Below are 27,567 nucleotides of genomic sequence, written 5' to 3'. Positions count from 1 at the left end.
ATTATTTTACACTTAAATTATCCATTATATTTCAATAGGTCTCCCTATGAAGTCAATTTGTAGTGCTAGGTACCCCTAGTCTTCTGTTTTAGAATTTTCTTTGATATTCTTTTTCAACATTTAAAACATTTTGTCAAGTATCCATGCATATTTACTGCCTTTGGATTTTTTTTTAAATTAAAAATCCCTGGCTAGCCCTGGCCGGGTAGCTCAGTGGGTTAGAGCATCTTCTGGATACGCCAAGGTGCAGGTTTGCTCTCTGGCAGGGAGCACACAAGAAGCCCCCAATGAATAAGGAGGTGGAACAACAAATCATCGTTTCTCTCTCTCTCTCAAATCAACAAAGAAAAAGTTTTTTAAAAATGGGCTGTAAGAGTAATACATATTTATTTTAGAAATTTTTTAAAAAGAAAAATAAATCTACTCTCTTTTAAAAAATCACTTAGGTAGCTCTCAGGTATGCCACGTATTGCCCCAAGGGCTTGCAGGTCCTTTTTGTATTCATAACAGTTGCCCAAACACATTTTCTTCTTCAAGCAAAATAGACTGACATTACGACAGTTTTACAAATGTCGACACTGGCCCAAGGCACCCAGGCGGCCAGCAGCGCCAGGGCTTGAATCAGGGCACTGCGGTTCCAGCTGCTTATGCTGATACCCTGATGCCGCCACTCCACCTCACACAGGGATTCATGGTTTGGTGCATCTACTAACAATTTTCACAACGTGCGGTGTTCCCGTACATACTGTGTAACCTTTTCACTTACAGATAGGTCATGACACGTTGCCTTATACCATAAACGTTTCCCTACTTGATTTTCAACACCGACTTAACATTCGTCAGATGCCTGTGGATCAATGCATCTGAGAACCAATTTCTCATTCTGGAATTAGTTTGCTTTCCATTTTTCCCCGTTACAACTCTCCTGCGATGTGCGTTCTTATAGGCGAATCTTTTCACACATCGTTTTATTATACATTCTAAAACTAAATGCTGGATCTAATATTCTGTATATTTAAAAGGCTTTTGGTACATATTGCCAGTCATCTGGATAGATGATTCCAGTCTGCAGCTCTATCTACAATATAGGGACTTGCTCCACTTCACCCCGACTGAGTCATTAAGTGAAAAAAGCAAAAACAAAAATGTTACCAATTTGGGGTCGTAGGTACCTTTTAAATGGGACTGCGTTAGAGATGTCTTGATTCCACCATTCACTATTTACCATGGATGGAATGCCGAAAAATGAAAATGAACCTAATGTACTCCAACTGGGGAATGGCTAAATCAACTGGCATCTCACACCAAGAAAGCAGGTCACGATATTATGGTGCAGACGGTGACTGAAGGAGGCCCCCGCCGCCCCTGCGCTGGAGCGCGGCTGCGGGCTCGAGTTCCTGCGACTGGAACTACTCTCGCCAGGTGCTCGGCTTTGCGCCCCACCGGGGGTTAGCGGCAGAGCGGGCAGTCTGGGCAAAGGACACAGATCTGGGCTCGCGTCCCGGCCAGGCTGGACTCGCCGGTCGACGTTGACCGAGGTGGCTACCCTCCCCAGCCTCGGGGCCTCGACGTTCTCGCCCGCCTTCTCCACGGCGAGCCAGGAAACCGGACTCTTTGCGGTCCGGCCCCTGGGCGCCCGGGAAAGTTTCCGCCGGCCACTTTCAGAGGCGCACCTAGCGGAAGTGTCCAGGTTGTGGCGGAAGTTGATGTTTTCTAGAAGTAGCCGTGTTTAGAGAAGCTTGGCCGGCAAAGATGATTCAGGCGATTCTGGTTTTCAACAACCACGGGAAGCCGCGGCTGGTCCGCTTCTACCAGCGTTTCGTGAGTGCGGCCCAGCTTCGTCACGTCCCTTCCGGGCACCCGCGTCCTCTCCCCTCAAGCCCTGACGGCTCACGCGGCCACCGCGCGCCGACCACCGCGCACCGACCACCTCGGGCTCTTGCACTTTGCGTGACCGTCACGCTCCTTCATCTCCTTCCCCTGGGCGGGGAGTAGTGTCAGGCCTTCTGTCCCCAGGCCCCGCTGCTTCCGCTCCCCCTAACCTCTTCTTGGACCCCGGCGTTTCTGTGTCAAGTGACGGGGCGGGGGGTGCCTCATTGAAAACATGAATGATTTAAGCCACTTTAATCTTGCTTCAACTCAGTCGCACGTGGAGCAAGAAATAGGCAGCTTCTTAAAGTGTTTTTGCTCTAGCCAGAGAGTCTGGAATTCTTTTCCATAGAATTTTTAAAGCGAGATTACATTTTATTAAATAATTATATCGAAGTAAAAACATTAGCATTCGATATAGCTACTCATTTTGTATTTGCATGTGAATTCTTCCATTTTTAAAAGTGTTATCGAGACCATACAGTTCACCTTTTTTACATGTATAATTCACTGGTTTTTAGTAGGGTCACAAAGTTGCGCGACTGTCACCCCAATTTTAGAACAGTGTCATTACCCAGAAAAGAAACCCCTACCCATTAGCAGCTATTCTGTATTTCCCCCTCAAGTCCCCCAGGCCTGGGCAACCACTAATCTACTTTCTGTCTCTAAATTTGCCTATTCTGGGCATTTTGTATAAATGGGGTGATACGATATGTGGTCTTTTATGACTGGCCTCTTACACTTAGCATGGTTTGTTTTCAGGGTTTTTCCGGCTGTAGCTGTTATCAGTTCCTCATCCCTTTTTGTTGCCAAAATATATTCCATTGCACGGGCGTACCACCACGTTTTGATCGTCCCTGTATCAGTGGAGGTTTCCACCTCTGGGTCTTGTGAATAATGTTGCCAAGAACATTCATGTACCGCCAGCTATTATGTGGTCGTGTGTTTTCATTTTTCTTGGTTTTATACCTACAAGTAGAATTGCCGGGTCAAATGGTAACTTTATGGTGAACATTTTGAGGAACTGCCAATTTTTTTCAAAGTGGCTGAATGAACCCTTTTACATTTTCTTCAGCAGTGCATGCTGGTCCAATTTCTCCACCTCCATAGTGAGTTTCGTTATCTTGTTGATTAAAGGTGTTTTAGTGGGTGTGAAGTGGATTTTCACTGTGGTTTTAGTTTCCATTTCCCCGGTGACTATAATGATGTTGAGCAGCTTTCATGTCCTTATTCACCAGTTGTAGATCTTTTTTGAAGAACACAGAATTTTTAATAACAGCCATGTTAGCTCATGAGTGAAAATTACCTTGAAGAGTGCAGAGTGCTGAAAGATAACGAGGGGTTATTGAAAGAATTGAGGTTGGTAAATAAGTGGCAGGTTATGTTTTTGATGAATCAGAAATTAGGTAGCCTCACCATTTCATACCACTTCCCCCAGAGTTAGATAAAAGGCTTTAGTTTGGGAGATGTTTTTGTCAGTTTAAAAAAGTGCTGACGCTTAGCATGTTTTGTGTTTCCAAGTACACAGTTAATCCTTTAACTCCTGGCATCTTTAAATGGAAACCAGGAGAGTAGTGAGTGATTGAACTTGAACTCACAGGGGCCAGTGATTAGCAAGTTTGCATTCATCCATTCAGCAAATACTGTATACCCCCATTGAATCCAAGTTAGGAAAAATAATTTCTCCACAACGACATTTTCCCCATTTTTACCTCTATTTCTTTTAGATAACTAACCATTTCAGGCTTAAATTACATGCTGCAGGAAGAAAGGGGTTAACATTTCTTGAATCTATTTTCCAACTCTTCAGGCATATCCAGTCTGAAGGTTTTCTTAAGCTTTGCCACTCAAAGTGTGGTCCCCAGACCAGCAGCATTGGTGTCACCTGCAGGTTTGTTAGAAACGATCTCAGGACGTACCAGACCTAGTAAATCAGAGCCTGCATTTTAGTAACATTCCCACGTGATTTACTGCACATTTATTGAGATTTAAGAGCACTGATCTGGAGCTTTTAGTTACTTCTATAATGACTTACTCTGATATATAAATAAATCAAATGTGCGTTACCAAGAGATTCCCTCACAGTTGAACTTTCTTATATATAATAAGTGAAAAAAAAAGTATTTATAGCTCTGCGATTACTCAAAATTCTTAAAATTCTTACTGTAAACAGAACTTTTCCTATCATTCTCAGTAACACTTTTTTGGACATATAGCATGTTAAATGTAATACCTATATCGCCAGTAGAAAAACAACAAGTTCAGTTTTTTTGTTTTCTTTTTACCCTCCCCTCATAAGTTCAGTTTTTTTAAAAAAACATGTGCATGATTACATCTTGATCTCCTTAAGGTATTCGACTGATTGACGTTACTACCCTGGCATAGATGTTTTCTAGGGAAGACACAATATCTCAGGGGCAGGCCTTCCAGCTCTTCTTTCCCCTTGCTTGCGAGATTGTCAGTTCCCCTTTCATTGGGTACTAACTAGAGAAATGTCAGCTTACCTATCCAGGCGATAATGGTTAGTGACTAGATAGCTAGGTAAATACACCCTTTCTTAATTCCTATAACAGAGCCTTGTCCACTTCCCCATAGATTTCCCTTTTATTTTTTCTCATCAGTTTTATCTTCTGTGGAAACTGGTACCAAATGGTCAGCTCATTCCCAGCCTGGAGGCACTTCGCTCCCTGTGCATCTCCATCAACGGGATGTATTTTCAGATGTTCTCGCTGAGTCACTTTATCTCTTTTATTCTGTAGCCAGAAGAAATTCAGCAGCAGATTGTTCGGGAGACCTTCCATCTTGTTCTCAAACGGGATGACAATATCTGTAACTTCTTGGAGGGCGGCAGGTAAATGATGGGCTCCACTTTTCTCCGCATACGTGCACTTTGGGGGTGGCCTCCATCGTTATTGCTTCTTGGGGCCGTACTGGGAGCCGGGTGGGCGCCCAGCAGCACTGGAGCTGAGGGAGGGATCGGTTGTGCTTCACGTGTTATCCACTTAGATGTGTGCTTCCTGGGGGGAGGGGGGGCGGGCGGCGGGAGAAAAGGTGAGGTGAAGCGGCGCTCGGCACCACTGCCAAACATGGTTGCACCTGCCCGGTCCAGCTGGCCTGCTGTTTGGCCCACCCTCCCCCTCTCTGTTGGGTCCGTTCTGTTCTCCTGGGACACAGTTTCTCTGTGATGTGTTTAAGATGCAAGCCTTTAAATGTTTCCCGTCTTCCACAGTTTGATTGGTGGCTCTGACTACAAACTGATTTATCGGCACTATGCTACCCTCTACTTTGTATTTTGCGTGGATTCATCAGAGAGTGAACTTGGGATCCTGGACCTCATCCAGGTACGTGTAGTCAGCTAATGGCAGCCACTTAAGAGCGTGAGCGCTGGGTTTTTGAGTGGCCGTCCCTGTACCAGGGGTGTCTAGTCTGCGGCCTGCAGGCCACATGCGGCTCAGGATGGTTGTGAATGCAGCCCAACACAAAATCGTAAACTTACTTAAAACATGATGAAATTTTCTTTTTGTGACTACATGTCACAATGTGTTTAATGTGTGGTCCAACACAACTCTTCCTCCAGTGTGGACCAGAGACGCCAAAAGGTTGGACACCCCTCCTAGATCCTTTTGTGAGTCTCTTACTGACATTGGTGAAAGTTGCCCGGTGTCCACCAGATGGTGCTGCAGGAAAGCTCCTTAGTAACCCTGAAACACTCTAATAAGAGCTTGGATTCTTCGGTTTCTACCCAGCCCTCTTGCTGCCCTTGGTTTTCAGGTACTATTTGAACACCAGTTCCAATGTATGCGTTTTCCCTGCCGACCACCAAACAATTAACTCCGTTCTCCATGGACACTTACCAGGTGTCCTGTAAACTTAACTCAGTTCGGACACTGTCTGTAGGGAGACAGATACCAAACACAAGACCAGGCTGTCTGTCACCTGCGCTTCTGACCGACTGGCTGTAGGTCAGAGGTTCCCGTCACTGCCTCCTTGGGTTTCCTTTGCTGAAGTAGCTCACAGCACTCTAGAGAAACACTGTCTTTACTGGATTACCAGTGGGGTACACAACGGTGTGACAAAGGACGGCCAGACGGGACAGCAGCACAGATCGAGGTGTGGGGAGTGGGCACCCCCTCCCCAAATCTCCTGGGGTTCCCCAACCTGGAAGCTCTAAACCCTGTTCTTTTGGGGTTTTCTGGAGGCTTCATCACATACATATGGTTAATTAAGTCATCAGCCATTGGTGACTGATCCCTTCCAGGGAGGGGTGAGGTGGGGCACTGAAAGTTCCAACTCTCTAATCTCAGGGTTGGTTCCCCTGGCAACCAGACCCCATCCTGAGGTGTTTTCCCAAAGCCACCTTAGTGGAAACTAGTAGTTTCCTTTTCTGTCAGTAGAGCTGAGAGAAACAATCATCCAAATTATATTCCTGAAATTGGAATAGGAAGGACTTTTACTTGATTATTAAGTGCATGTTTATTTAGCATAAACTATTATTAAAGAAATAATACATTTATGTCCAAAATTCAAAAAGCACACCAAAAGTATACAGTGAAAACTACCTTTTCTTCCCCAACCTGCCCCCACCGGTTACCTCCTTTGTTTTCCTAGAAGCAGCCAATTCTAGTTTGAAAGACTCGAGCCAGAGACAGTGTTATCTCAGGGGGGAAATCTGCAGAGTTTTGTGTAAACAAGGTGTGTCTTACTGTTCACTTCAGTTTGAACAAATATTTGTAACGAGTAACAAGTGATAAAGAAATGAAGAAATAACAATAAAGGAAGAGAGATAAGTTATCACTGTAAATGGCCTAACTATGTACTTAGAAAACCTAAAAAGAAAAATGCAAAAAATATTACAAGTAGTGAATGATATGAGCGAAATAGCAGAATACGAGATGAAGTCATCAAAATTAAACTTTCTGTGAAAACAGCTAGAGAATTCATAATTAAAGAAATTTTACCTATAGTAGTGACAGGGGATGTTCAGTGTTTGGAAGTTAACTTAGTGTGGAATACTTGACATTGATTCCAATGACATTGTAAAACCATGAAGGAAAACTTGAAACAGGTGAAGCTCTATGCGTCCCCTTTGCTGGGAAGAGTCAAGCAGAGATGACAGCCGTTATCAACAGATTAAGTGGGGACCCAGGTATAATTCCATCAGGAGACCTTGTAGAACTCCGTAAAGGGAAGATTTATCAGGAAAAGTGAATGGCCAGGAAATGCAAAAGTGTGCTTTGAGGGGAAAAGGACAGTAATGGGGTGTTGGCTGTAGTAGCCTTAAGAATATGTAATGTTTGCAGGTGGAATTACCTACCTAGAAAATCCAAAACAACTGGAAAACAATTAGAACTAATACTACAGTCCACTAAGGGGACTAGATACATGTTTAACATATAAAAATTAATAGCTTTCTTTTAGCAATAGTAAGTTAGGAAACAATATTTAAAAGGGATCCTTTCACAAAAGCAAAAAGGTCCACAAGCTACCCAGGAATAAATGTAAAAAATGTGCCACAAGGTCTATGTGAAGAAAACTTTAAAACTCTATTAAAAATTTTGGGGAAAAAGGCAAAATAAATAAATGAAACATATTTTTTTGCCTGTTGAGAAAACCCATTAAAATGTCAACACTTCCAGATTATAAATTAACTGAAAGCCCTGTCAGAATCCCAGTAAGAGTATTGTTGTTCTATAAATTATTTTCACGTGTGAAATGCTGTGTGTCCAAAAAAGTATGCAGAGCATGCCTGTAGAGTTTAAAGAATGCTGAGCAATTGAAGCCGCCGCGCAGATCAGAGACAGCACGCTGCTAGTCCCCCGCAGCGCCTGCGTCCCCCTCTAGAGTTTCGAGTTATCGTTCCTTTGCTTCTCGTTACACTCCACCATGTGATATATATTCCCTAAATAAAGTATAGGAAGCTAAGCACAGTCTTAGCTGTGCACGGAAAGGGTGATTCGCCCCTTTTAGGTGAAGGCTCCCAAGAGAAGATAAGCTGAACAAAGTGTCCTGGGTCGCAGTCTGGCTCCAGTGTCCTGGAGAGTTTGCAAGAGCCCTTTCTGGGGAGGTCTGATGTCAGGGTCATGAGTGAACCCCGGGAAACTTAGAGTGATATGATATTTATAAGCCATGATGGTTTTCCGTTTTCCTCAGCTTCATTGAGATATAATTGACATAACTGTGCAAGTTGAAGGTGTACAGCCTGTTGATCCGACACATGTATATGTTGCAAAATGATGAGCACCGTAGTGTTATCCAACACCTCTTACCACCTCACGTGACCACCTTGTATGTGTGTGTGTGTGCGCGCGCGTGTGCATGCAAGAGTCAGACTTTTCAGTAAATTAAAGTGCAACACCCATGCAAGCTAGAACTCTGGCTGTTTGGTGAATAAGGACCCAGCGTCGGAACGAGAAGTCTGTGAGGTCCCAAACGTCAAAAGTCTGACTGTGTTCAAACCGTGCCCATTCCGCACGGAGGGTGTGGGCCACTCTCACACCCCAAGAGGAGCGGGTTTGTGGTCTTGTCACTCCGGACAGAGCTTCTCTACTTCCAGGCACTTCTTCCTGTCGTTCAGAGTCTTGCTGCTTTATCAACTGAGCTACATCCAGCTTCATCTTCATTAACTCTTAGTACCCATTCGTTTTCTAAATTTGACATTTTGGTCCTTATTTTCAAAAGACAGCTGATCCCATATTTGATGAAGCAGGCGTGGGTTTGTCTCCCTTGTTTCCTGCCTTGCCGAGGCAAATCTCTTGTTCGACAAGTGTGATCGGGTTCACAGGTGGTGGGCTATTACGCCTGAACATGGTTGTTCTGCTCTCTGCTGAAGGTGTAGCTCGCAAGAATGCTATCCGAGCTGCCATTTCCAGTTCTGCTTTGCAGGACGCCAGGCAGAGTTGAAGGGGGTCATGAGTGTGCGCCTTGTGAGTGCCGTATACCGATGTTCCAGCCCTTCCCCCCCACTCAGCTCCCAGAGTTCTGGCAGCTCGTCTTTTCCCCTTCAGGCAGGACATGATAAAACTTCTTTGGGAAATCTGACCAGTCTAGGGAAAAGGAGATAAAAAAGCCCAACAGGGGAGAGGGGAGAATCCCCAATAAATAGCCATGATTGCAGAGCTTCCAATCAGCCTTTTATTCTTCTGAATAAAAAACCTAAGGATAATCTGACCTCTCGGGAAAGCCTCTAACCTAACAGATAGAGACTAAAATGAACAAACAGTAAAAGTCAACCTAGAGGAAGTAGAGACCATACAAAGAAAAAACAATAAGACAAACCTTGTCTTCAAGCCACAGAGAAATAAAAGAAGACAGACAAAAATGGGCTAATAAACTAATAAGAAACAAAATGATCTCTTAGAAATCAAAAACCTGAGAAGAAAGTGGGAGAGAAAAGAAAAGGAAAGAAGGAGGCCCAATTACCCCAATATAAGCAGTTCCAAAAAAAGATTAGAAACCTGGCAAGGGAGGAAATCTCAACAAAATAATTTGATCGTTTCCCCAAACCAAAGGACTTAGAGTTGCTGGATTGTGAGGGCTCATGACGTGCCCAGCGTGGTGATCGGAAATGAGCCCGTGCTTGAGCAGGCTGTCTCTGCCGTGACCTCGGCAGTCACAGTTAAAGATGGCAAGGATTAGGGGTAGTGCTGTTAGGCAATCATGTTTTTTTGGCAAGCGTCTTTATGCATTTCTGTTGGGTGTGTACCTAGGAGAATTGCTGCATTATAGAGTATTAGTCACTTACGTCAAATAGTTTTCAAAGTGGTTGTTAATGTAATTTCCACTTACATCAACCCACACGCAGTCCAAAACTGAAAACAAGTGTCCCGTCTGTAGGAGAACGGGTAAGCGTCACCGGGAAGTACTGTGCAGCAGCGACTATGAGCCAGCTTCGATGGCGTGAAGTGACATGGAGGAGCTCATAGCCAGTGTTGAGAGAAGGAGGCCACACAAAACGAGTGTGTGTGTGTGTGTGTGTGTGTGTGTGTGTGTGAGTGAGTGAGTGTATGTGACTGTGTAAACTGAGAGTGAGGTAAAACTCAGCTGTGATCGCAGGAGTTGGGGTGCTTACCTTTGGAAGTGGGGTCTGTGAGGGGACGTGCGGTGGGCTCCTAGGGAGCTGGTAACATCCCATTTCAGAATCTGGATGCTGCTGACGTTGTGTGTTCATTCTGAAAATTCATTAAGCAGTAAAGTGTACCTTTATCCTTTGTACACTTTTCTGTTTAAGTGATATTAGAGACCTAAAATTGTAATCATGTTAATTAAGTTGGGTCAGGATACGGTGTTTTGAAATTAATTGCAATCAGCAGGACAAAACTATGTCCACACACTAATGGTTGCAGGTGTTACATACGTGGAGGCTCCATGTCTGTAGTGTTTCAATTTGTTATTTTGTGTAAATTAACATCTTACAAAGGGGGAAAAAAGGCCACAGGTGTTCTGCGGGTTGTATTGCTGTCCTTTTTTTTTTTTTTAAGATTTATTTATTTTTAGAGAGAGGGGAAGGGAGGGAGAAAGAGAGACAGAGAAGTTACATCTTACCTGCACCGGGGACCAGGCCTGCAGCCCAGGCACGTGCCCGGACCAGGAATCAAACCGGCGACCTTTCGCTCTGCGAGATGACGTCCAGCCCACTGAGGCACACTGGTCAGGGGCTGACTGCATTCTTAAACCCTCTTGGTGGCTTCGCTCTCAGTGCTTCCAAGATATGAGTGAATGCTATAGACATTGCAGGGGAGTCCAAAGGGCTGGGCTTCTCTCCTGCGGTCCAGTCTTATTTCATACCTGCAACATCTTTAAAAAAGACAACAAAAGATTGCCCTGTTCTAGATTGTCCGCTCCAAATTGGGATTCGTAGGGTGATCGACTAACCGTGGTAGGTTCTGTTTTGTTTGATTTTTACTGTAAGGTAAATAGTGTGATGACTACCTCTTGACCTCCAGATGTGATATTTATGAAGATGTGAGCATTCTGTATTCCTCTTCTTCACCCGTTTCTTTTTTTTTCCCAGGTGTTTGTGGAGACCCTGGATAAATGTTTTGAAAACGTTTGTGAATTGGATTTGATCTTCCATATGGATAAGGTACCTTCTCTCCCCAAACCAGGGTAACTAGGAAACTGAGAGCCTTGGACATCTCTAGCCACCTCTACCCTTCATGTTCTCCCTTCTGTTTTCTTACTCTGGGGACCTTCCTAGGACCTGTTTTTGCTTAATAACTTAACAGTAGCCGCTTGGGGGTATTTTTGGTAAGCCCTGGTACCAGCGCTGACACAGGAGACCCCTGTGGGGCCTCTGTCGCCGTCCACCCTTTCAGACACGCCTCCTGGTGTGCGGCAGTGGCGGCACCAGGGCGACTGGCTCTCGGGCCCTAAGTGAGATGAGTGGTTTTTTGTTGACTATAAATAGTTTTATGTTTCCCAGGTGACAGTCCAGTGAGAGTAACGCTTGAAATAATCATGACACAGAGGCTTTGACTTGGCTAGTAAAATTTATTTATTTCCTTATGAGTAATGCAGTGGCTGAGATACCAGTAATGCAGTTTAGAGCCAGGTGGTACTCTGTGGGGAAGCGGGCTGCCAGGCAGAATTGAAGTGGGTCAAAGTGCATGTTCGTAAACATGACCTGTGTCCTTGTGCGCCTGATTAAACGTGGGAGATAGCCAGCAGGGGCCAGGGCGGCCATGTTCATTCCATCTGGCCGGGCCCATGCTGTGCCCGGTGCTCCTGAGGGGAGGAGGCTTCTGTGGCTGAAGTTTGCGTGGTCGTGCTGCTTCCTTAACTGGTGGTCGTTACTGTGGTCCCTGGTCCTTGGAGGGCGATGCTGATGTTTGGGAGACTGCTCGTGCCTGGGCCAGGACCCTTCTTTAGTCTGCTTTCACCCAGATGAGGCATGTGTCTTTGGATCCCTCAGTGTTTGATGCAGAGACACAAAGATGGAAAAGACACATGCCCCTTGGTCAGGAAGCACATCACCCAGCTGGACAGATGGGTCACGTGCCGCACTTTGAAAGACGCCACACAGGGCGTGCAGTAGCCCAGTAGGCACTGCAGTCTGTGAGGGGCCCATCAGCAGCTTTAGCCAAGGATTGGGTCCTGGGTGCGGGGACATGTTAGCCAGCATGGAGTGCAGGGGCCCTTGTGTGCCAAGTGTGGCACAGTCCATGGGGGGCTGGCTGGGCTCCACAGGTGTGACAGTAGGGTGCGGCAGATCAGTGCCAAGGGCGGAGAGCGAGCAGGGCTGTGTGCATCCCTGGGCACTGCCTTCACCGGGGCAGGTAGCCCACACAGGGGTGCTGGCGCTGCTGGACAGCTGCTGAGTGCCGGGCCTGCCCTGGGTGCTTTGTGCCTGAGGGCCATATACAAAGTGGGGGGCTAATATACCCGTGGAACAGATCAGCAAGCTGAGGCTTGGGCTCAAATGCCTGAAATTTAAAACGCTCATTTTTTTTTTTTCACTAAACCATAGAATTGTAGAATTTTGAAGCCTGGCTATTATAATAGATAAGGCATGTACAAATTTACAGAATTTGTCAGTTTCTATTTCTAAAACCAGAATCGCAGGAGAATTTAGGTTTTCAGAATTCACGCCCCTGAAGCAGCAGGAACACAGGTTATGTGAGCATGAGAGATGAGGGCCACCCAAGATTTGGGACTATGCGCAACCCCGGCTAGACAGCAGGTTGCCAATGGAGGCGCTGGTGGCGCTTTGGGCAGTGCACTTCTTCATCACTGCTGCTGGGTAGCATCCCTTACCCCCACCCTGCAGGCCAGCAGGGCCCTGGCCTGATGCGTCTGCAAGTGCCCTCACCTGGAGTAGTCCCGTTCTGCATGAAGAGCGCTGGGTCAGGGCGCAGGGCACGCTTGTGGGGTTAGCCAGAGCCGAGTCTGCAGTGTCAGGTGGTGATCAGCCTGGAGAGCCTTGCCCTCTGCGTCCGATTCCAGTGGACACTTGAGTGTCCCTTCAGCCAAACAGGTATGACACGTCCTCGTTCTTAAAGCATCTGTGTCCATAAGTTCCATGCTACACCTCCACCTGGTATTTTCTCTGCCTTCCTGGCTGTTTCATCTGGCCTTCTCTTATCTCTTAACTGGTCCCTCTTTTTCTTTTTTAGACATTCTCTTAGGAAATCTCAAACAATGCCATGACTTCAGTTCTCTGTCTGCTGGTGACTCCTAAATCACCATCAAAATTCACTTCACTTCAAATTCAGTTACATTTAAAACAGTCTCCAGCCCCTGCCTCTCCACACTGACAGTTCTGGCTCACCCTTCAGGAAAATGTGCCTTCATGAAACCTTGCCTGACATTCCCCTTGGTGCCAGCGAACTGAGGTAGCGGTACTTGTCCTGTTATGCCCACCCTGCTGCCCCCATGCCCTTAGCCGTTGCCATGGCATCTCACAGCAGGCTCTGGGGCGTGTCTGCCTGAGGAGGAGCCGGCCCTGGAGCCTGCTCAGCTGCCTGAGTCCTGGTGGATGGGGCATGGTGATGGCCCTGGGCCTGTGTGGTGGGCGTGAGCTTCGGCTGCATGGGAAGTGTTTAGCACAGGGCCTCTGCGGAGTGTGTCCTCCTTTCAGTTGTCCCCCCCACCTGCCCTCCCCCCAGATATTGCTAAGGGAGGGATCGAACGGTCCTGCTCCCCACTGCTTGTCCAGGTGTCGGCACAGTCCCTGGCGCACCCTGGTGCCTCGCTGTTGAATGCAGTGAGCCATCCTCTATTCCGTGAATCTCATCTTTCGGGGGAAACAGAACAAAGTAAATGGTACGTGGTGCTGTAGGCTAGGAGGAACTAAAGTGGGCCGCAGAGTGGGTGGCAAGGCTTGGTACTTTACATGGGGCGGTGGGGAGGGCGTCTCTGAGGAGATGGCACTTGAGCACAGACCTGAGGGAAATAAGTGTGGCTCTCTGGGAGAACATCCCAGGGGGAGGAAGACCTGCAGAGCCCAGGGGGGGCAGTGTGGCTCAACGGGAATGAGAAGGGTGGGAAGGGTCCGGGGGCAGGGTCCGGGTGCGGGAGGGATCAGATAGGCCATCACTAGGGAGGAGATCCATAGGAGCCCCTGCGTCCGGGGAGGGGAGCTCGGTAAGCATGGGGACTGACTTTCAGGAATGTACCGTGTGCATAGGTTGTCTGCTTATTACCCTGTCCTTTCGGCCCACTGCACGGAAGAGGATAGGAAGCCCTCTCTCTCTAAGCTTTATTGCCTAGCACGGTAAACAGTGTAAATCGCTTGCTGCTGCTCTGAGGCGAAGTCCAAGCTGGGAGCCAGATGAGTTGATAGGTGGTCTGCACGTTACCCCGCACACTGTAGCCTGGGAACTGCGTTCACGCCCTGCGTCCCTGTGGGGAGGGCCACGGGAGTGTGTGCTCAGTGACGCCAGTGGCCCGGAGTCAGCCTCGGGGAATGTTTAGGAGCCTGAAAGCAGATGGATCTGTTAGCTTGGTGAAAACACACCACGTTCATGTCTCTGTCATCTGTCAGTCCTGGCGACCATGTCTACCTGTGACCTTGAGAGTGAGGGTTCCCATTCAGTAGAGAACAGGTGGCTGAGCCTATTTCTCGAGTCAGCCAGGTCTGCACCATGAGACCAGATGCTGTCAGCAGCCTCGGGCAGAGGGATGCCCAGGCCCCTCTGCCTATAACTCTGAGGGGAGTCACCCCATCACAGTGTGGAGCTGAGCACTTCCTACACCAGCCCCCCCCCCCATCACTACACAGAGTGTCCCTTTAGATTCCCAGAACCCACATGCCTGGTTTTACCCATAAGTACCATGTTTAGTGCTGGCTGTGGAGCCCTCGGGGAAGGAGTGGGAGATGCCCTGCCAGCTGGGCCTGACCCCTGGGCTTTCAGACTGCAGCTCCTTCTCCCACCCTGAGTAAGTGACGTGGGCACGTTCCCAGGAGCTCTGTCCCTGGTGCCTACTGGCACTCAGTGCGCTCACCCTGGGCACATCTGCTGGGGTGCAGATGGGGACACATCTGCACCTCCTGACCCAGGTGAAGGCTTGTGCCTCCAGGAGTGGGCAGTACCCTTCCACTTGGACGGCCCACCCTGCTTCCTCCTCGGCGTGCACCAAACTATTGCCTCCCCCACCTCATGTCTTCTCTTCCACCCTTCCCAGTTCTATCAGTGAAAACCATCCTCCGAGGCAGAAAATCTCAGCGATGCCAACTCCCCCTTCTGCTTCCAGGTGGTCACCAGATGGTATTGGTTCTTCCCTCAGTGTTTGCTTCCGGTGCACCTCTTCCTTTGCTGTTCTGTTTTTAAACTCCCTTTACCTGAATCCAGGTAACTAACAAATCAGCTTTAGGTAACTACAGCAGCTATATGCAGTCTCTCTCCCACCCCCCTCACCTGGTCTGATCTTCCATAGGGAACATCTCTCCCATTTTCCCTTCCATCTACATTCCTCCCTCCGGCCTCCAAAGATCTGTGGATGGCAGACCCTCTGGGCCCTCGGCTCCCCCTTCCCTGGGATGCAGCCCCTCAGGCCCATCTCACATCTTCCTCTGTTTTCCATTTGTACCATGCCGATCCCCACCTCTCTGCCTTTGTCTCTGCCCCTCCCCACCCAGAAATACCCTCACCATGCCCCTTCAGGCTCCCCCATGTAGGGCTCAGCTCGAGTTCCACGTTCTCTGAGGTCATCTCTGCTGTCCAGTGCTGTCCTCCTCCAGCCTGCTCATCCTCTTGCTCGTGCTCTCAGGCCATCCGTCCTGTTGCCATGGGCTTGTGAGTTCTGGGAACGGCGTCAGTGTGCAATCTGAACAGTACAGGGCACTCAAGAGCAGCTGATTGGCTGATTGGTTGTCAAACTTATGTGTGCTTTTCAGTTTTTTTAATTATTAGAGTACTTTTCAGATACAACATCTGATGTGCATTTTTAAAAACCAGATTCTAATTAGCCCCTGACTTTCAAAGTGATGGCCCACGCATGCTTGCTAATTTTGGGGTGCTGAGGGAGTGCTGTAGACAGTCCCCCCGCACACCTCTTTGGGTCTCATACTTCATCAATTTTTAGACCCCCTTTTTTTGTGGTTGTGATTGTAACGCATCAAGCCGAAGTTTCCCATGCAGTCACTGGCACGCACAGTTTGGTTGCAGTGATTCTTGTTGGCGGCACATGAAACGGTGTGACCCCCAATCAGTGGGGTTGCGGCTTTGATGAAGCGCGTTAACCTCCACTGTTCGTGGTTATTTTGAGGACTGCAGTTACTCACTGCTTAGGTCAATAAATGGTGATTTTTGTCTTTATTTTTTTCTTACTGCTCGCTCTTCTTGCAAATTCCCCCTTACATCCACCCTTTACACACCCTCTGATGACATTCCAGAAGTGCTTTCGATTGTCTGACCCCTTGTCTGAACTGTTCTGCAGCTCTCCATCCCCCCAGCAGGAGGGCATGCCTCACTCCATCACCACAGTCCTCAAAACCCTCCTGGTCGAGGGACGGGTGTCATGTAGCTGAATTCCCAGGAATGTAGACAAAGACTTGGGACCACTGCCCTTCAGCTTGTTTACGAAGACCTGAAGACGTCCCCGCCCTCCCCTCTCACTCACCACCTGCCTGTCCCTCCCTTGCACTTTGTGCTGCAGCAGCACTGACTTATGTACCTTGTCTGCAGGGGGTCACACCTCTGTAAGGTTTCCTTCGCCTGTGAAGGGCTCACAGGGGCAGGGCTCAGGGCCTTCCCAGGAGCAGTGCCTCAGAGAGACAGGAGCCATGGGGACGGAGACCATCTCCTCAGAAACGGGCTTCTGGGTCCAGGCACGGTGTTTGCACATTTTTCGTGATGGCCAAATAAAGTGTGTTTCACTTACCCTGCCGTTCGGTCAGATCGGGAAGAGTGACAGAGTCCCAGGGTGGTGGGCAGGAGCGTGCTCTTTGTGCACGGGTCCAGATTGGGCCGGGGGTTGGTCAGTCTGCGGCTCAGTACTGTCAAGAGCTTGTGACGACGGTTCCTTTTGCCGCCCAGGGGACCAAGCAGTGTGGGGGCAGTGGAGCCCTCTGCACCGAGGGGAAGGGCCTGTTCTGTCTCAGGAGCTCAGGAGTAAACCCCTGCTTTTGAAAGGCGGTTGGTCAAGATCATAATTACTGTGTCAACTAGTAGTTGTCAAGTACGTAGGTGTCAGGCACATGATAGCTGAGCGCTTCAAATACAGTGTCTCACTTTCCCTGCATCCTCTTGTTCTAGCTTCGAAAGAGGCGCGTCAGGGAAGGACTCTGTTCTCCCCATTTTACAGATGAAGAAACTGAGGTTTAGAGCCAGAACGCCTGCTTCTTCAAGGTCACACAAGTAGGAAGGGGCAGGGGCAGGGATAGAATTCAGGCCCTGGGCTCCACACGGTTACGCAGCGCTTAGCATCCTCTCCTGCTTGAGCATCCTCAGCGTGGAAAAAGGTGTGTGTTTGGGGCATGCTGTGTTAGCACATAAGCAGCCAGGAGAGCGTGAAACTCAGGAGGACTGCCCGGACCCTTTCTTGCCCAGCACCGGGTTCGCGTCCGGGGCCAGTACTGCAGATGGGGTGGCGTGGGAGGCGGGGATGAAACAGCAGACAAGGGAGAAAAAGTCCTGCCACAATATGTTTTAAAAACTACTTCGCACAGAACGCTGGCTCACACTCGGGACTCTCTTTGTTAGAGGAAGGAATACTCCACAATGAGTGCGTTTTGCTGCAGCCAGCTCTACGTGTGCAAAGCCTTCTGAAGGAAGAATTACCGGCAGAATCCAAAGAAGAGTTAATGAGTTGCTGGGAGACGGGTCACTCCCTCCTTCATTTACCAGTTACTTTACAGCCCACCCTCCTCCAACCTTTTATATCATTTTGTCCTTGAGTCATGGTACTTACCACAGTCTTCCTTTTATTACAGTTCTCCAAGTACAGGTCCCACATTGAGTGTAAGCCCTTTGAGGACAAGGTCCACGTCTTATCTTCATTTCCTCCTTCCAGCCCTTACCATTCTGTGGGGTGGAGACCTTACCGCAGATGGCATTCTCTCGGTGACAGCGAGGGGAATCCTTGACCCTGACTCGTGAGCTTGGGTCCAGTGGGTCCCGTGGGCTCACAGGCACAGATTTAGCTTATGCAGACTCAGCTGTAGCCATTCGGCAAGAAGAAAGAGGATAGGAATTCTAAGTACAGAATGATTCTGCCCGCAGTTCTCCTCAGTCAGAGTGTGGCGGAGGGAGGTGGGGGATGGGAGCCGGCTCCTCTTTGCCTCTGCCGCGTCCTAAGTGCCGCACGGGGCCTGGAGTGGTTTCAGGGCTGCGAGTCACAGTGCCACCTCGCAGTCTGCGTGGTCCCCACAGACCGCCCACTTTGTCTGGGGCTCACTGGGGTAGGAGTTCCTTCGTGCGTTTTGGGGGAGGAAAAACGAGCTGGGTGGCACCGTGCAGGCGATATAGGGTCAGGGCTGTGTCTCGTTTCCATCTCACTCTGTGATCTGGAACTTGGTCTCGCACAAGATGAGATAATTCATCCTTCGTTGAAAGAAAATGTGATGACGTGAGTGAAAGCGAAGAAAGAAAAGCACTAGCTAGGGCCTGGGTCTTATGGAGACATCTGGAGGAAACTAAATTTCCAGTCCGAAGACCAAGGGAAGCCATAAAAGTGGTCCGGGAGGCAGTGATAGCGAGGGAAAGAGAAAACACGGAACCCTGCCAAGCGCGTGGCCTCCTCTGCTTTAGCAGAGCCACTCGGGGCCAGGCAGCCCTGGGTGCCCAAGTTCCCGAGGGCGTCTCGGCACCAAGTGAGTTCGTTAGTCGGCGTTAACAACTGGCAACGAAAAGGCTCAGTTACTTCCCGAGTGTTCTGTTTTAGCAGTCCTGGGAGTGTGCGGTACACTTTTGAAGGCTTTCGTAAATAAGGTGTGATGGTGACTGAGAGTCACTCTCGGGACCGGGTGTGCCCGGTGCTGCTTCGTGCCCTGTGTTGTCATGGCGCTTAGACCTGCAGGGGCACTCGGCTGACAGATGTGGAGTCTAATTACCCTGTGTTCGTTTGTGGACAAGGGAGATAAAGGGGAAGGCACGGGGACAGGCAGTCCCGAGGAAGTCCTGAAACACTGATAAAACATGGGACTTTGGAACGAAAGTCGGGGGAGAGACAAGGCTTATTGTTACCATGCACCAGGTTTCTGGAGGGCATTTTTATGCCCACTTCCCCTTTCACGTTTTTTTCTAACACGGAGCGTACGGGAGCCAGAGACTGACTCTGGGCCGAGATGACTCGACTTCCTCTTCCCCCAGCCAACACTGCTCAGTCCTCTTCAAGTGTCCCCTGTGTCCTCTGGCTTGTCAGCCGCCACACCCTCTGGCAGGACGAGGAGGTGCTGCTATCCCAAGAACTCCCCCTCCCCATTCTCAGGAGCCCTTTCCTAGGAATTAATGAACCAACCAAGCCACTGAGGAGTGGAAAAGGTTGCCCACACGTAGCTTTTTACCCGGCAGACTCACTGTCTTTATCAGTGGTTACCTGCTCCATTCTGAAGCGGGAGTGTTGCAGTAGTGGCGTCCTCAGTTTCAGTACAGGCCCCACGCTGTGCTCTTTTGGTCTGGATCCGTTTTACTGTCTTCTGTGTGGTGACAGCTTCAGGAAGGACAGGACAGCGTGCATCAGCAGGGTTTGCTGCCCCACAGGCTTGCACCCTCTGATGAAAAGCACCTGGGGAGGGAGCGACTGAGTCTGGAGGTGTCTGTGGGGGTGCTGAGCTCGGGCTCTGGCGCAAGAACGTGTTTGGCTGCCCTCTCTGCCCACGGAGTGCCACCAGGGGGGTTCCTGCCGCCCCAATATGGAAGCACGTTTTCCTGTAGAGGCTGTGTTATTCCGATGCTTACGAGCAGTGGCTGCAGGGGTGCGCCATGGTTCCACGTGCTCAGTAGCCTTGTGGCCCTGGACCAGTTTTAGTGACCAGCTAGTGTGAGCAGCTTATTACATCCATAGAAACGTACATTGTGAGTTTAATACTTAAAAACGGACTTTTAGCACATGGCCGGTTGAAAGTTTGGGACTCTGTTTTTAGTGGAGGAAAAGAAGTGTGTTTTATCTTCTGCTTCTAGTGATGGTCTGTTGACCTGGGCTTGGACTCAGCACTTTTTGGCTCCATGAGAAACATAAAGCTGGGCACTCATGAGGCTCCGGGGACTCTGGTTGAAGTGACTCGTCTCCATCCCAGCAGCTCCAGGACTGTGACTGTCAGGAGCACCTCTGTCCTTGAGGTGCCGTTTGCCTGTCCCTTCTTAGATGTCATCTGTGCTGACATGAAACGAGCAGGCGCAGTGTCACCCACCTTCACCTGCAGAGCTGGAGTGCACGTGTCTCCGTGACGGAGGGGGAAGCCAGGCCACCTCAAGGACGGTGTCTCCTCAAAGTCAGGACGTCTGAACCAGAGGAGCCCCTTCCACCCTTCCACCACCCCCAGCCGGCATTGGAGAAGGACTGCGCCTGAAGAGCCCAGCGCAGCACCTGGAGCGAGATGAGTGTGCACGGACCCTGCCCTCAGAGAGGGCGTGGCTGGGGAGGGGGACAGACAGGCATAAAGGAGAGCGGTGTGCTGAGTGAGGTGCCCGAGCGGAGGCGCACACGGGCACAGAACTCTCACTGGGAAGATGCGAGCTGTCCCGAGTGATTCCTGAGTTTGCTTGGCCCGAGCCTTGGGTACTCAGCACCTCAAATCCTGGAAGAATGTCTTCGACTGTCACAGCACTGCTTAGCAGGAGCCTCATGAAGAGTGGTGGGAGGGGGAGAGGGTTAGGAGTAGCAGCGCAGCGTAGTCGGCTGCACTGCGGGCCCTTGCTGCAGTTTGGAGACGTGCTTTCTTTCCATCAGGAAGTCGCAGCCGTTGGGCAGTCCTGTGAGTCGCCCCGTGTGCCCATTCCCTTTCTGTGCACGCGCAGTGGAGCTGCTGGCCAGTCTGGTCGTCGCAGAGCCTTGGGGTTGAGCTCCTCAGAACAGGAGGCACCCCTGCCAGGAGCCCCAAAGCTGGAGCCTCACCTGTTAGTGAGCTGGGCCCTGGGAAGACCCCCGGGGGAGCCCAGAGCACGGACTCATGGGTCCCCTTCTTGGTCAGCACTTTCACATGTCTCCGGGGGGAGGTGCGGCCGGGCTCCTGCTACTTTTTGACTGTTTAAAAGGGTTTTAAGAGAAAATCTTTAATAGGACGTGATTATAAACTCCCAACTTTTGGTCGCTGCAGTGTGGCCCTAAATGTCTATGCCTTGGTCTGGTAAAACACCCGTGTCCACCAGCACTTGCCCTGCTGACATTCCTGACTCATCCCTCACCGTGTTCTCTGCTGCTTTCTGGTCACGTCAAGATACGCGGTTGGTTTATTGGGGTCACTGTACTCTTTATGTTCAGGTGAGAAACTTTTCCTGCTTGTGAGGATTGCCGGATCGAAGTGCCACTGGACTTGCCAGAGCAGCAGCGCTTCGGTTCTCTGAGCAGACGCTTGTGGCTGCGTTCTGCTGGTGTTGTTATTTCAGGGGTAGCTGAAATAGCAGAACGCTGGGAGTTATTACACCCTGGCCGTTCGTAATTGTCCCGTGTGCCCTGTGTTAGGCTGGGTGCGGGCTCTGGAAGAACTTTATACCTCCTTGCTTCCTTCTGCTTGCGTGGCTTTTATTGCCACCTTCATGACTCAGATTTCAGACTTCAGTTCCCTGCCTCCCTGTGTCGCGTTGGTCCTTGAGCTCTCAGGGCTGTTGGAGGGCTTTACCCACCTTTCTCTTGATGTCCCCAAGCCCACTCTGTCCGTCACCTCCTGTCATTCAACACAATGATTCTTTGGTTACGGCTTCGGTTTGTTAGGTGCACAGTTTAGCGTGGGTGCTTGCCTGCCTTCTCCCACACCTGTGCCTGGTAGCCTCCACCTTTCTCAAGGCCCTTCCGTCCCCGCTCAAGGAAATGGTGTCTGTCTGTCACTTTGTGTGCAGTGGCAGAGGTGGCTGTGCTCACCAGCACCTACTGGTGCCAGTTACACTGCTCACTGTAACCATGTAACACATTTCATAACGTGCGGGACACCATGCGTGACAAAAGAGAGTTGACCCATGAAAACAAAGGTGAGTGCTTTGGAAAGGCCGTTACCTGAAAGAGGAAATAAAGTCAGGTTAGGTTTGGGCAAGGTGACAGAAGACAAGGGCGGAGGGCCCCCAAAGACCTCGAAGGGTTGGTTCTGCACTGGCCACCTCAGTGGAGCACGAGTTCTCCCTCTGCTTTGGAGAAACTGGGAGCTGGAGAGGATGCATTATGGGTGAATTTTATGCAAGAAAAATGGCACAGAACTCTGGTCAGCAGAAAAGGTCTTGTTGCCCCTCAAAAGAAGTTTGGTGGCTCTCCAGGTATGGTGGGCTTGGGCACCAGGTGGGGTGGGGCGGGGCGGGGCGGGGCGGTGAGGTGAGTCACAGTAAAAGTCAGAATGCCTGTTTCTTTCTGATGTGAGTTGTCGGTTTTAAGTGATGCCCATTGGCGCTCAGTCATAGAGGATGGGGAACCAGTGTTGGTGGTGTTCCTGCTGCCCTCTTTCTCTCCCCCTTGTCTTCCTGATTTTTGTAGCTGTTACTTTCTACAATGTCAAAGCATAGCATTGACATTCTCCTGTCATCCTGTCCCCTGTAGTCTCAGTCCTACCATTCCATAGGCTCCGCGCCCACCACCAGTCTCGGCGCTGTCAGCTCCCCAGTCACGCCCTGGCTGCCAGGAGTGCGCCCGGTCACCTCCTCCCGAGAGGCCTGTGGGAGCCACAGTCCCCACTCCAACTCTCTGCTGACAGCCGAAGGGCTCTAAAGTGCTCCCGTCCCACCTTCTCCTTGGGAATGTTGTACGTGTTGCTCCTTTTTCTGCTGGAATTTTATTGTGGAAATTTTGCCCCTCTTCTAGGTGGTTTGATCTCTTTGTCAGGTGGCAGAAATCCTGACATCTTACCCTCAGGGTCTGTCTGGGCACTGACTGTTGAGGGTCAGCTTCCCCTGGGGCCCACTGTGTCCTTGTGGTGCGTAGCCCCTCTCATGTCCCGGAAGCCCCTGCAGTCTCGTCGTTACGGAATCCTGGTGAATGGAGCTTCTTGCAGTTTGCCCTATGTTTCTTCCAGCCAGAGAGGCAGGGACTGCGAGCTTTTCCAAAGGCAGAGCCTGCCGTGTTCGCAGCCACAGAGACCAGCTCGTGAGGCAGACGTAGGCTGCCCCTGCGGTTTCTCACGCAGCGCCGGCTCCAGTCCCAGGATGCTCCTGCCGTCCCAAACAAGGGGTCTGTCGGGTCCCAGGGGTGACCCCATACACAGGAAGGGCCCTTCGCAGGCTTTCCTGAGCCCTCCGGCCTGTGCTCTCGCCCGCTTTGTGCCTCCTTCCTGGAAGGAGAGGCGCCCTTGCTGCAGCCCCCTGCTTTTGACAACTCCTCACCTACTGGGCTTTTGGTTATTTACTAGTTTTGTTGAAAATGGAGTTTGCATATGTATTTATTTATTTCTCCTTTTTGCACTTTGCACTTAGAGTACATTAAGACTTCACGATGTAGTGCTCAGTCAGAAGTCTTAACTGCCATTGTTGACCATCCACTGGTCCTGCCTTAGCCCTTCCACGCCTTTTCTGTAAAGCCTTCCCCACCACACTCTTCATCGTCTTCCAAACACAAGGGTCGCACCGCTCAGACTTATGAGAAGCCTTGCACCCGCCCAGCTGCACTGCCCGGGCGCTGCTGTGGGCCTAGGGGCTGAAGCCTCCTTAGAGAGATTGCATGTGGCCTGGGCCGAGGGAGGAGCTGAGAGGGAGCCAGGCGGGGTCTCCAGGAGTGTGGTGGAGCGGCCCTGGGTTCAGTGCTTGGTTCTGCCAGTGCGCATGGCATTGGGCCAGCTCGTTGATTGCTCTGTGTGCCGGTGCTCTCATCTGCAAGATGAAGCTTCCATTACCTGGCTCAGGCAGGGGCTGTGATATTAAAATAAATTACTTATAAAGTCCTCAGCACATGGTAGATGCTCAACGAGTAATACTACCCCCCCATGAAGAAGGGGTTTGTTAAACAAAAGGATTGATACTAGGGGTATTGATATAGAGACCTTTTTTTTTAAAATTGTGGAAAAATTTGCATAACGTAAAGTTTACATATTCATTTTTAAGTGTGCAGTTCAGTAGTGTTAAATGCGCTCACATGTTTGTGTATCCCATCTCCAGAACTCCTTTCATCTTGCACAACTGAAACTCTACCCCCTGTAAACAGCAGCCACTGGCCACCACCGTTGCACTTTCTGCCTCCGTGATTTTGACTGCTCGGTACCGCAGAGAGGGGGAGTCAGGCCTGGCCGGTCCTTTTGTGTCTGGCTTCTTTCGCTCGACATGACGTCTCTAAGGTTCATCCATGAGGTAGCAGGTGGCAGGATGTTCTTCCTTTTTAAGGCTGAATAGTGAGTGGTCTGTTGTATGGTACAGCACGTTGTGTTCATCCACTCATCTGTCGATGGGTGACGGTACTGTGATGACCGTTGAGAAACCAGTGTGCGCCAGGCACGGGTCCCCTCGTCCAGTCTTCACCACTGTCCTGGAAGGAAGCTGAAGCATTGAGGGGACAATGTGCCCAAGATCACAAGCCAATAGCAGAGCTGAATTTTTTTTTTCTTTTTTTTTTAAATTTTTATTATTATTCAGTGCAGAGCTGAAATTTAACCAGGTCTGTCTGATCTCAAAGCCTGTGCTCTCGCCACCACCTTGCTGCTTTGGGGGTAGCCAGGCATGTCCACCACGGCTCGTTGGAGACATCCGTGGCGTGATAAGCGAGCGTAGGGGAGCCCCTGTGGCCTCATTGAGGGGATGACCCGGGGGCCTAGGTGGCTGCTGTGGGTCAGCAGCCGAGTCAGGTCCGCCTGCCCTGCTGCCGTCTGAGAGCCCGCGAGATATCCTTTGGGGCCACACTAACTGCGGCAGAGGGCTCTGACCCTTCTTTCTTCTGCTCTCCTTTAGGTGCACTACATCCTACAGGAGGTGGTGATGGGTGGGATGGTGCTGGAAACGAACATGAATGAAATTGTGGCTCAGATTGAAGCTCAGAACAGACTGGAGAAATCAGAGGTGAGCGCGCGGTGGCCCTGGGCCCTGGCTGGTTCAGAAGCACTTGGGCAGACAGGAGTGGGCACCTGGGTTGGTTTGTGTGGCTGTGGCACCTTAGGAATGTCTTACACTCACCTTCTTTCTTCCTTGATCCCATCAAAGTTCATCGGTTTGAGGGCCAGGTAAGAATGAGGCTAAAAGTGTGCATGGGAAAGGCAGGTGGCAGGGGAGGAAGGCAAGCTGATTCGCAGGTGGGGGGTTACGGCCCATGTTTGTGGCTTGTGATTCTTTCTCTCAAAGCCACCTGTTCCTGGGGGTGGGGGGGCAGTGTCCCCTTCTCTGATTCCAGTGTGGTTTCCTAGTTTGTGCACAAGAGGAGTCTGCTTTCCCAGGGGCCATTTCTCACAGTGTCTGTCAGACCTCAGAGTTGCCTGTTTCCTCATTCCCTGTTAGCCTTGTAAAAAGTGCAGTGGAGTTTGGCCTGGGTTTGAAAACAGCACACCCCAGTCCACCCACACGTCACACAGATGCTCGCAGGAAATCTGCCCCAGCCCCTGGGGTCTCCGCATGGCCTTCGTCAGCCCTACGAGGGAGGCAGGGTCCAGGGTGCACCTTCACACGCAGTAGGAAGCAGACTGAACGGCCGCTCCAGTTTCCCAAGGGTCTTAAACCACTTCCTTGCTTTGTGCAATGGAACTTAATCCTTGATCTTACGAAACTAGGAATTCTTCTTTCTGCGAGGACTGGCAGTCCTTCTGAAGAAGCTTTTCCAGACCACAGCCATTGTGGTAACTATAGTTCTTCTAGAAATGCAGGCTGGGAAGCTTCCAGGAATAGTAAGTGAGTCAGAGGCCAGGGGGCTGGAAACCAGAAGGACTGGAGACCTGCTGTGTGAGGGTGGGATCAGAGTCGGGGTCCGGAAGGGAGATGGTGAGGAGAAAGCGGCTTTGAGAGTCGTCGTCAGCCTCTCCCCGTGTCTGCACGGGGTGAGGGCCTGGGGGTGCGTACTGACCATAGACACCTGGACTGTCTGCGTTTGTTACTGGACTCTGCGGTCTGTGGGCCACCTCACCGCTTGCCAGTCCTTCCCCTCACCATGTCACCACCCAACACGCGACAGCCTGTTTTTTCCACCTCACGTCATTGGGTAGTTGGCAGGCAGGTCCTCTAAGCCGAGACATTCGTTCTCCTTTAAAAACTGCCCCGTGACTGAGCTTGTTTGTCAGAGTCTTCACTCCCGTGAGGAAAGGGTTTTGTTTTGTTTTGTTTTATAACCTGAAAAGCGCCTTTGGATTATTTCCGCAAGCATTTGTTGGGCACCGACTGTGGGCCGGGCCCTGTGACCTGCTGGGGCTATAGAACTGCACCAGCCACACCCTGCTTCAGGAGCTCAGGGTCTGGGTCCCTATCCCTAGGCCCCAGCCTGCCCCCGCCCTGCCCTGTCTTGAAGGTCGTTCAGTTGGCTGCTTTGGAGGGACAGGGAGGAAGGGCGACACTTGCACTTTGTGTGCTCAGCTTCCACATTTCCTAGGCCCCTCCCCGCACATTGTCCTGCACATTGAGTGGGTGCCACTGAGGGTCTGTCTCATGCCCACCTCTCGTCTCTCCTCAGGGCGGCCTCTCAGCAGCCCCTGCCCGGGCTGTGTCTGCCGTGAAAAACATCAACCTGCCGGAGATTCCTCGGAACATCAACATTGGTGATCTCAACATCAAAGTCCCCAACCTGTCCCAGTTTGTCTGAGGGCTGAAGACTGGGCTGAACTGGAGTCCTAGAGAAAAGCAAAGCGAGTCCCACAACAGAACCCACTCTGAGCCTCAGGGGAGAAGCCTCAGGCCCTGATCCACGCTGTCCTGGAGTGACGCGGCAGTCCTGTGTCGCTGCTAGCGAGTGCTCTGTTCTCACGGGTGCAGCCCTGCCTGTCTCTGACTGTGGGTGTGAGGGGGCCCTGGCTCCCTCAGTGGGGGTCAGTGCGCCCAAGCAGCTTGCCTGCTCTCCTTCCACATGCAGCTGCTCCCAGGGATTGGGGGCTGTACTGAGAGGCCCACCTGCTTCCCAGGCCCCCACAAGGACCTTGTCCGACTAGAGTCTTCTTCTTTAGCCCCACAAGGCGCCTTGAATCCCATCACATTCACTTTTGCTGCTGAGGTGCCACAGCTGCAAAAGGCCTGACCTTTCAGACCTGGGGTGTGATGAGTGGCAGGCAAGGGCAGACCCTTACTAAAACTAGCGTGGCCCACTGGCTCTGCTAGGGTGTCCTCCCCAGAATCTTCTCCTGTAGCCAAACTTTCTGATTAGACCTCCTGCAGGGCATACCCCCCATGCCGTCATCCGAGCCCTGCCCCCACAGTATCCGTGTGCAGGAAGCGGTCCGGGTCAGGGGCCTGGTGCACGCCTTCCACATTCCTGCTGATGGGGACAGCACCCTCATGCCACACTCTCTCCAGCAGGGCCGGGCACGACCCCCTCAAAGGGGAGAAGCCCTGTGTCTATAGAAGGTAAAGCTGACACCATATGGAACATGTCAGAATTACGACTCTTTCTGTGTTTAAAATACATTCTCATGAAGAGTCAGTTGCTGTGTTATGAATGGCGAGTCTTCTCTGCATGGGAAACCCACTGCTGTCATACCAGCCTCTGGAGCTCGCAAGCCTGAGCTGGGGG

The 27,567-nt window shown here is 50.5% G+C and overlaps 1 protein-coding gene and 1 non-coding gene across 2 annotated transcripts; both read left to right on the top strand.

Moving 5' to 3' along the window:
• The first annotated feature begins 1,675 nt into the window (after window positions 1–1,675).
• AP3S2 (adaptor related protein complex 3 subunit sigma 2) lies at window positions 1,676–27,477 on the top strand. The gene is made up of 6 exons (XM_024561634.3): window positions 1,676–1,821; window positions 4,629–4,720; window positions 5,099–5,210; window positions 10,880–10,951; window positions 24,819–24,926; window positions 26,518–27,477. The coding sequence occupies exons 1-6, from the start codon at window positions 1,753–1,755 to the stop codon at window positions 26,644–26,646; spliced, it is 582 nt and encodes a 193-aa protein (XP_024417402.1). The 5' UTR covers window positions 1,676–1,752; the 3' UTR covers window positions 26,647–27,477.
• On the top strand, window positions 10,528–10,664 carry LOC112306201 (small nucleolar RNA SNORA14). Its single transcript, XR_002974939.1, has one exon. It is a non-coding gene; the product is annotated as a small nucleolar RNA SNORA14 (small nucleolar RNA).
• Window positions 27,478–27,567: the final 90 nt, after the last annotated feature.

This window comes from Desmodus rotundus, chromosome 10 (genome assembly GCF_022682495.2).
Source record: "Desmodus rotundus isolate HL8 chromosome 10, HLdesRot8A.1, whole genome shotgun sequence".
NCBI lineage: Eukaryota > Metazoa > Chordata > Mammalia > Chiroptera > Phyllostomidae > Desmodus > Desmodus rotundus.
Note: the sequence above shows the minus strand (reverse complement) of the source record. Positions and strands in the feature narration are given on the sequence as shown.

Coding starts and splice junctions, on each gene's coding strand:
- AP3S2 (XM_024561634.3), top strand. CDS start 1,753: ATGATTCAGGCGATTCTGGTTTTCAACAACCACGGGAAGCCGCGGCTG. Junction 10,952..24,818: donor TGATCTTCCATATGGATAAG/GTACCTTCTCTC, acceptor GCTCTCCTTTAG/GTGCACTACATCCTACAGGA. Junction 24,927..26,517: donor ACAGACTGGAGAAATCAGAG/GTGAGCGCGCGG, acceptor GTCTCTCCTCAG/GGCGGCCTCTCAGCAGCCCC.